General features: G+C 37.0%; 1 protein-coding gene across 1 annotated transcript; it reads left to right on the forward strand.

Moving 5' to 3' along the window:
• The first annotated feature begins 1,590 nt into the window (after nucleotides 1-1,590).
• Nucleotides 1,591-8,532, forward strand: men1 (multiple endocrine neoplasia I). The gene is made up of 10 exons (XM_079865184.1): nucleotides 1,591-1,778; nucleotides 2,563-3,034; nucleotides 3,121-3,329; nucleotides 3,910-4,038; nucleotides 4,202-4,242; nucleotides 4,322-4,409; nucleotides 4,503-4,639; nucleotides 6,563-6,701; nucleotides 6,841-7,014; nucleotides 7,435-8,532. Exons 2-10 carry the CDS (start codon nucleotides 2,599-2,601, stop codon nucleotides 7,933-7,935), a joined length of 1,854 nt encoding a protein of 617 aa, XP_079721310.1. The 5' UTR covers nucleotides 1,591-1,778; nucleotides 2,563-2,598; the 3' UTR covers nucleotides 7,936-8,532.
• Nucleotides 8,533-9,181: the final 649 nt, after the last annotated feature.

Here is a 9,181-nt window from a genome sequence, read left to right on the forward strand (position 1 = left end):
TTTTTGTGCATTTTTCATAACATTAAATGTAATTTGTTTTTACTTTTTTTTCAAGCTCACTTTAAAAAACTTCACTTCAACAATAATCTGGCAAGTGTTGTCTTTAAAAAGAGACCAATCTTAAGTCTGTGCTCCAAAGCATTCAAGGTTTATGACCATTTAAGGTGGAAATATAATTTTCTGACCCAATAATGAATAAGTGAATAAATGGATTATAACTTCTGCATAAATATAATTTAGTACCATAAAATCCCCTAAAAATACAAAATATTAAATAAAAACCATTATCGAACAAAAATATAGTACAATCATTTCATTGAACTAATAATAATAAAAATAAAAAAAGAATAATACATTTTTTTTTTTGACTGGTTTTTGGTTTTTAGTATGAATATGTTACTGTTATCTATAAGCTAGTGTGTTCCAAAACAGTGACAAAATTTGCATTTAGAAGATATAGGTCTAAGCATTTAAAACGTACAGTCTCTCACTTCCGCCCATATGGATCAATGATTTTGATGACATCACTCTGCACTTCAGCTTCTCATCAGATTTTCTGTCCAATCAAATGCTCTCTAGATTCTGAAGCTCCGCCCCCTACTTTATAAATACTTGCTGCGGCTAAAATTGGTCACGTGTTCACACATTTACTATTTTCTAGGCCTACATGGTGAATTGCACATAGTGCATCGGGGACAGGGAACAATTCAGACAGTGTAAATATGCTTTCATTGGGGCGAATGAAGTCTGGTTTCGGGTTAGTGTCATGTGAACCGCCCCAGCACACACAGTCTTCTCCGGTCCAGAGACAGAGAGTGGATCATATGTGCGAGTTGGCACACATATCAGACCCATTTGAATATTGAAACCATTTGAATATAGAGTGCTATATTTTAAAGCCATATGGACGAGATTAGCAGGAGAAACAGTTAGAGATTAGGAAGATACTGTGGTACTGAGCTAAACGGCTCTGGCCGAGCTGTGACATAAACTAAACTCTATTTTAAAAAGGGAGGAGCTGTTCGATATGTCCGGCCCTGCCCTGCCACACTGAATAATGCTGCACGTTTCAAGGCGCTTCAGTGGGCCTTTAAGACTGTGTCAAGTAGGCTAGGCTAGTATGACCAACTAGCTGCTAGCGGTTAGTCAAGGAGAAATCATTATTTTTAGGTAGCTTATAAAATTAGACCAATCTACATTTTTATGTAACTGACTTAAAACAGTAATGAACAGCATTAAAGAAAAAAGCTTGAACTTGTAAGACTATACTTAGCAGTTTTATGCAACCTGGAGGCAATAAAATAACAAACATAATGGACCTGATGGTTGAGGAATGTGGACTGACTAGTCAAGGCAGAAGCAAAAACACATTTATTATTACAAAGTGGCACACAAGTTTAGTTAGCGGAAATCAATTAAAACATCAACGTTCTATATTATACTAGACACCATAAAATGCACGAATAAATATCCCGTCGATGTTTTACACTCCAGTCCAGTTGGTGGCGATAATGCGCCAAAAGCAGGTTCACCAACCGTCATTAATGCGCAAAGATGCCCTAGAAGACTACATTTCCCGAAGTGCTTGAAGAGAACAGGAAGTACTTTAATTTCGCTGATATGTTCACAATAGGAATAAGCATAACTCCGGCGATTCAACGTTTTGACGTCCGCACAGATTGTGTATGTCTCCGGTGTTATGTAGGAGTGTCCGTCTCTCATCTGCGCGGCAAAAGCACGGGGCAAAACAAAAGCATGTGGATGTAATTTCAACAAAGGTATGTAGTGAGAATGAAGCCAAGCGACGCTTTATTGTTTCGAAAGACAGGAGAGACCAATCTGTTCACTGTAAAACGCCATTTAAGCTGGAAAAACACCAGAAACTGATATTATTGAATGAGCTAGCTAGCTGCAGCCTCATGACGCAGATGATGTCGCCCAGACTCACATGTGTTGCAGTTGCGTTGTTTTCATTGCTCAAATTTCAAGCACTGGCTGCTTTGGGTTGTTTTTTTTGGGGGGGGGGGATAATATCTGAGTTATCATTATAGTATAGTATACAGTTAGACAGCTGGGTTAAATTTCTCCCTTCAGTATATATTACACTCTTAACTAATCATAATTTAACAGATATTCAACCAATTTAATGTCATGCTCATCCAGCCCAAAAGCTTTATTTTGGATTTAAACGTTTACTTATAATATTTAATATTAAGTGGTGATTTGTTAACTTGTGACACATGTTAAGATGTGGTCTTACACATGTCTCTGGGAATTCCCCTAGCCTAGATTATATTGACTTCTTGGCCTCTTTTTAACCAAAAAGTATCATAGTTTGATTGATCATGTTAATAAAATGCAGTACCATGGTATATACTAATGTACTGCAGTATAATAAGACTGTAACTACTATGGCGATTCCAAATAATTATTTCCTAGTAAGCAAATAATAGCCTAAACTCCTGCTCACACTATCAGACACTCATTAATTAGACAAGACATACATTCTTTGTACTTCAATTAAAAGCTTGTATTGTGTGTTATATATATATTTTTTTTAAGATTACATCAGACTGGGATTGAACTCAACCACTAGCCATGGGGATTCGGTCGGCTCAGAAGAAGCATTTCCCTCTTCGGGGCATCGATGGAGTGGTGCAGCTTTTCGAGTCCGAGCTTAACAGCCCAGAACCAGACCTGGCCCTGCTGTCCCTAGTGCTGGGTTTCGTAGAGCACTTCCTGGCTGTCAACAGAGTTGTTCCCGTCAATGTCCCGGGCGTTCGCTTTGAACCTCTTAAACCTGACAGTCCCAACTCTTGCTTCCCCACAGTCGAGCTGAATCTCGTATCTGCCCTTTATGAACGCTTCCTGGCCCAGATTCGTGGTGCCGTGGACATGTCCCAGTACCGCAAACCGACTGGCAGCTCCAGCCGTGAGCTTGTGAAAAAGGTCTCAGATGTGATCTGGAACAGTCTTAGTCGGTCGTATTTCAAGGACCGGGCACATATTCAGTCCCTCTTCAGTCTCATCACAGGTAGACTTTCACACATTAAATGACATTAAACAAATCTGACCATGTATTGTAGATTAATATTGCATCTGTGTCTCTCTTTCTGTAAGGCACAAAGCTGGACAGCTCAGGAGTAGCTTTTGCAGTGGTAGCTGCATGTCAGGTGTTGGGCCTGAAGGATGTTCATCTCGCTCTCTCGGAAGATCATGCCTGGGTCATCTTTGGCAAGGGTGGGGAAGAGACTGCAGAGGTCACATGGCATGGGAAGGGCAACGAAGACCGAAGAGGTCAGACTGTCAGTGCTGGAGTCAATGAAAGGGTACGTAATGATCTGTTATTCATGATATGATAAACACTACTGTATATTCATAAACACCATGCCGTTCAAACGTTTGATGTCAGCATTAAGAAATTAATGTTCATTTAACAAGGATGCAAGTTGTTTAAAAGTGACAGTAAAGCCATTTATGTTACAAAAGACTTCAAATAAATGCTGTTCTTTTGAACATTATATTCAGTTTCCACAAAAACTTTGCAAGATGGATAATAAATGTTATTTGTGCTACAAATCAGCATATTCAAATGATTTCTGAAGGATCATGTGACACTGAAGACTGGAGTGATGATGCTGAAAATTCAGCTTTGCATCACAGCAATAAATTAAATTTTAAAATATATTTACATATTTAAATTGTAGTAATAGGCTATTTCACAGCATTACTGTTTTTTTTTTTTACTGTATTTTTGATCAAATGACTAAAGCCATGAGAGACTTTTTTTTCAAAAATCTTTACGACTGCAAACTTTTGAAAGGTTGTGTAAATGTGAGACAGTTCTTTAACTTTGAGTTTTCATGTTGTAAATCTGTGCTTCATTTATTTTATTCTCTTTCTCCTCAGAGCTGGTTATATCTTAAAGGCTCCTACATGAAGTGCAACAGGAATATGGAAGTAGCGTTCATGGTTTGCGCCATCAATCCTTCTCTAGATCTGCACACAGACAGTACAGAGCTTCTCCAGCTCCAGCAAGTATGTCTTTTTATTTGTTTTTAAACTTTCATTACATCATTCTACATTTCCTGCATTCTATTTGTATCTATAAATGTCTATTATGTACTGTTCACTGTATCTATGTTTGAACATATGCATATTTAAGTATCTATTGTCATCCAGTTTTTCTTTCTTTTTTCAGAGGCTGTTGTGGCTGCTGTATGATCGAGGTGATTTGGAAAGGTATGACTCGTTTCTTATAAATCAAGGCACTGATTTGATCTGATTATTGTATATAACTCTTTCTGAATGTGTGTTGAAGGTATCCCATGGCAATGGGCACTTTGGCTGATCTTGAAGATCAGGAACCCATGACTGGCAAGGAAAGCCCTCTCTCTATTCACCTTAAGGTATATATGATTACAGCTATATCAGTATATATCACAGATATTTACAAGGCTGTCATTTATTAAAATTGCACTATTCTGTTTTGTTTTCCCTAGGCTGTTGACTCGGCTAAAAAATATTACAACAACGAGCACATTTACCCTTTCATGTATCTAGCAGGGTACTATTACAGGCACAAAAATGTCCAGGAGGCTTTGCGTTCCTGGGCGGAGGCTGCATCAGTAATGCAAGAGTAAGTCAAGCATCATAGAAACCTAACCATTGAATGAAATAGATTTTTTTGTTGTGTCTGTTAAAGTAATTCACTTTTGAAAATGCAACATATTCGTTATTTTAATTAGACTTTAACAGCAGAGGGCGGTGTTCATTTGTTACTGGTGCATACATTTTATTGCTTATTAAACTCATTAAAGGAATAGTTCACTTCAAAATGAGAATTCTGTCACCATTTACTCCCCCTCAAGTTGTTTCAAACCTGTATGAATTCCTTTCTTCTACTGAACACAAAAGGAGATATTTTTAAGAATGTCAGTAACCGAAATGGATGGACCCCATTGACTTCCATAGTATTTTTTTTTCCTACTATGGAAGCCAATGGGGTCCATCAACTGTTTGGTTACCGACATTCTTAAAAATATCTTCCTTTGTGTTCAGCAGAAGAAAGAAATTCATACAGGTTTGAAACAACTTGAGGGGGAGTAAATTATGACAGAATTTTCATTTTGAAGTGAACTATTCCTTTAATGCTTGTGATGCATTCCTAAGTAAAGAAAATGATTTATGTAAAAGGGCTGAATCAGTCTCTAAACTAAAATGTGTCTGTTACTACTGCACAGTCATGATTAGATGACTAATTGAAAACGCATCAAGCCTCTTAAATGTTCATGCCAAAAGTAAAATGTGTTGTTTGCCAGCATTGTCTGTGTTGCCTCATGCTGTTTGTCCTCAGTCTTTAGAATGCTCATTCCTGTCTTAGCCTTGGCATGGGTCCCTGTCGACAGAGACAATCTGTACTTTCCTCCCTCTAAACACAGTGCAGTTGACAGACAGAGTGCTAAAAATACTTGATTCCAAAGTCCTAAAGGATGTCTGCACAAAGCACGCCTAGAACGACTGCTCACTCCCATCCACTTCCTTTTCCTGCTCTTCCTGTTTCCTCTTCCTTCATGACAACATTAGCTATCTCCTACCCTCTGTCCCTCTGACGTATCTTCATTTTCTTTGTGCCTATACACTGCCATTCAAAAGTCTCTTCTGCTCACCAAGGCTGCATCTGCATTTATTTGATCCAAAATACAGTAAAAACTATAATATTGTGAAATATTATTACAATTTAAATAAACTTTTTTCTATTGTAATATATTTAAAAATTTAATTTATTCTTGTGATGCAAAGCTGAATTTTCAGCATCATTACTCCAGTCTTCAGTGTCACATGATCATTCAGAAATCACTCTAATATGCTGATGTTCTGCTGAAGAAACATTCATTCTTATTATCGATGTTGAAATCAAGTTGGGTAGAATTTTTTTCTTAAGGATTTTTTTGATGAATAGAAAGTTAAAAAGAACAGCATTTATCTGAAATTTATCAATTTACTGTCTCTTTTGATCAATTTAATGCATCCTTGATGAATAAAAGTGTTAATTTCTTTTAAAAAAAATTCTTACTGAATTTTTGTATTCTGTATTATGTTACAAAAGCTTTCTATTTCACATAAATGCTGTTCTTTTGAACTTTTTACTCATCAAGGAATCCTGAAACAAATTGTTTTCAACATTGATAATAATCATAATCAAAAAAATTCTTGAGCAGCAAATTATCATATTAGAATGATTTCTGAAGGATCATGTGACTCTGAAGACTGGAGTAATGATGCTGAAAATTCAGCTTTGCCAACACAGAAATAAATTACATTTTAAAATATATTCAAATAGAAAACAGTTATTTTAAATTGCAATAATATTTCACAATATTACCGTTTTTACTGTATTGAGACTTGCATCGTGAAACATTAAAAAATCTTACCGATCCCAAACTTTTGAATGGCAGTGTATGTATGTACACTATATAAATAAATGTGCATGTGTATATATGAAATATTTATATTGTTAAGAACAAAAGATAATATATAATCCCTTATTTTTGGTCTACAGTTACAACTACTGCAGAGAGGATGAGGAGATCTATAAGGAGTTTTTTGACATTGCTAATGATGTCATTCCCACCCTTCTTAAAGAGACAACAACTGCTGCTGAAAGTGGTGGCGAAGGGGCTGATGAAATGGAAAAAGAGGTCTTGTTTAATTAAGCAAAAAAAAAAAAAAAAAAAAAAAAAATATATATATATATATATATATATATATATATATTATTTAGAGCAAGGTTGTAAACAAGTCTTTCTCTTGTCCTCTATTCATGCTTTTACCTCAAAGGACCAGCCGAGACAGGTCGCTGCTTTGTCTGCCCTTCAGGACCCAGAGTGCTTTGCTCACTTACTCCGGTTCTATGATGGGATTTGTAAATGGGAAGAAGGAAGTCTCACGCCAGTGCTTCATGTAGGCTGGGCCACCTACCTGGTTCAGTCCCTTAGTCGCTTTGATGCACAGGTAAATCCCTCGATTTTCTCAATAGACGCTTTTCACAGACTGATTACGCGTTTCAACGGTAATTAACATCCTAAATCTAGTGAAGTATTCCATGTTTTAATTTTAAAAATCTAATACAACAGCTTCTCTGTTGTATTTTGTAGCTGTACGCTTTTCTGACTGCTGTAATCAATCTATATAGTTTTTTTTTCTCTCTTACAAAGTTGTTGAAACGTTATCATGGATTTTTTTCTTTGGCCATTAGAGCTGGTGGGAATACAAAAATTATATTTGCTGTCGTCTCCCCTTTACCATTAAATAGGTGTACCTAAATATGATGACTTCCACTTCTGAGAACGCTGGAAATGTGAAAAGGGTCTATTTCAAGTTTTATTAAAATGCCATTTATAATCAAGACTCTGTGTATTCACTCTTTCTCAGATCAGGCAAAAAGTGTCAATCATCACCAAAGATGCAGAACCAGTGGACGACGATGATCAATCCAGCGAGGACCCGCGTGAGGGGCGCAGACGGGTCCCGAGGCGAGAATCCAAGTTAGATGAACAAGCAGGACCATCGTCTCCAAGTGCAGCATTGCCCGCTCAAAATCCAGTTCCCAAAAAGGTGGGCGGAGAAGGAGGACGGCGTCGTTCCTCTGCTGGCACTCGAGGTAAAGAGTCCGATGGCAAAAATGAGCCATCTTCCCCGAGTCCCACACCTTCACCTTCCCAGCCACCCATAGTGCAGGGAGGGCCGGTGGTGGCTTTCCACAGTGAGAAGATGAAGGGTATGAAGGGGCTGCTTTCTGCAGCCAAGATCAACTCTAGTGCCATTAAACTGCAGCTCACGGCTCAGTCTCAAGTGCAGATGAAGAGACAGAAACCCACACCTTCTGGAGATTACACCTTGTCCTTCATGAAACGCCCTCGCAAAACTCTTTAAAATGCCAACTTATAGATATTTTTTCTTTTTACTCCTTTATTTTCACCTGGAGTGAAGTTCATTAGTTTGCCTGGAAATTACAAATGTTCTGATAAGATGATGCTGAATTTATATAATTCACTTCTTTATAACCATTACAAGTTGAAGTCAGAAAACTCGTCTCATGCACCAGCAGTTTTGGTTTATTATTTGATAAGTATAAAGTAATTTTATTAATTTGTCTTAAATCTGTATAATTACTATAAGTTCTATATTGAAAAAAGAACCCAGATTAAAACAAGCCAAAGTGATTATTTTGTGTTTTATCAGGTTATTAGAAAATATGCTATTCTTTTGTCTGCAATACAATTAAAGTTCTGAAATTTCTGTGCTTCACAAGTCAAATGTATTTAACAAATTATTGGGATTTCCAGCCTACATGAGTAGATCTTGCACTTGTTCTGTTATTCTCCACATTACTGCTGGATTTCATAAGTGGTCTCAAGGATACAGTAGTGCCATAGCAAACTTTGCAAAAAAAATTGCAGTGATCGTGTAAAAATTATTTTCTCAATTCTAAAGTGTATTTTCCATTAAATAAACAACTTGAACAAATCTAGTGAGTTTTATTGTCTTTTATTTACTGTCATTCACGTTGTGAGGGCTTATCTTTGCCCTTTGATGCTTTGCACATGCGCAAACGCAGCGAACAGTATCGGGTCTAGTGATGGGTGAAGCCCGCTGAAGTCCACGAATCGGTTCTTTTGAATAGTTCATTTCAAAGAGTCGGTTGAAAAAGCCTGTTCTTTCAAAAGCGGTTCTTTTCCATCATTACGAGATCCCTGACTTGCTACCGTGCTCAAAACGTTTTAAATAAAGTCGTACAGGCATGTAGCCTATTTATTTTTGCCGCATCGTTTACTTTTCGTTAAAAAGCTGTTTATTGTAATTCCACAGTTCAGTTTGTTACTACTGCCATGATTCAGTTAATCAAATCATAAAAGTAGAACCTATATTTGCTTTAAACAGTAGCCTACTAACATCCATTTAGGCTACATATAGGCCTATACATAAATTTTTTTAATTGAAAATGTTTTTTGCACGATTAAAATACAAAGCTAAAACTAAATCGTAGGCTATATAGGCTTCGTGTTGATAATGGTTCACGCCTCGGTGCAAATAGGACATGTTCGGGGAAAAAAAACGAGAACTGCTCGGACCTATTCAGTCCAATTCGTTAATGAATTGTTCAATCCGGTTTTGCGAA

This window comes from Squalius cephalus (assembly GCF_949319135.1).
Source record: "Squalius cephalus genome assembly, chromosome: 3".
Lineage (NCBI taxonomy): Eukaryota > Metazoa > Chordata > Actinopteri > Cypriniformes > Leuciscidae > Squalius > Squalius cephalus.

Coding starts and splice junctions, on each gene's coding strand:
- men1 (XM_079865184.1), top strand. CDS start 2,599: ATGGGGATTCGGTCGGCTCAGAAGAAGCATTTCCCTCTTCGGGGCATC. Junction 4,039..4,201: donor AGCTTCTCCAGCTCCAGCAA/GTATGTCTTTTT, acceptor TTCTTTTTTCAG/AGGCTGTTGTGGCTGCTGTA. Junction 4,640..6,562: donor GCTGCATCAGTAATGCAAGA/GTAAGTCAAGCA, acceptor TTTGGTCTACAG/TTACAACTACTGCAGAGAGG.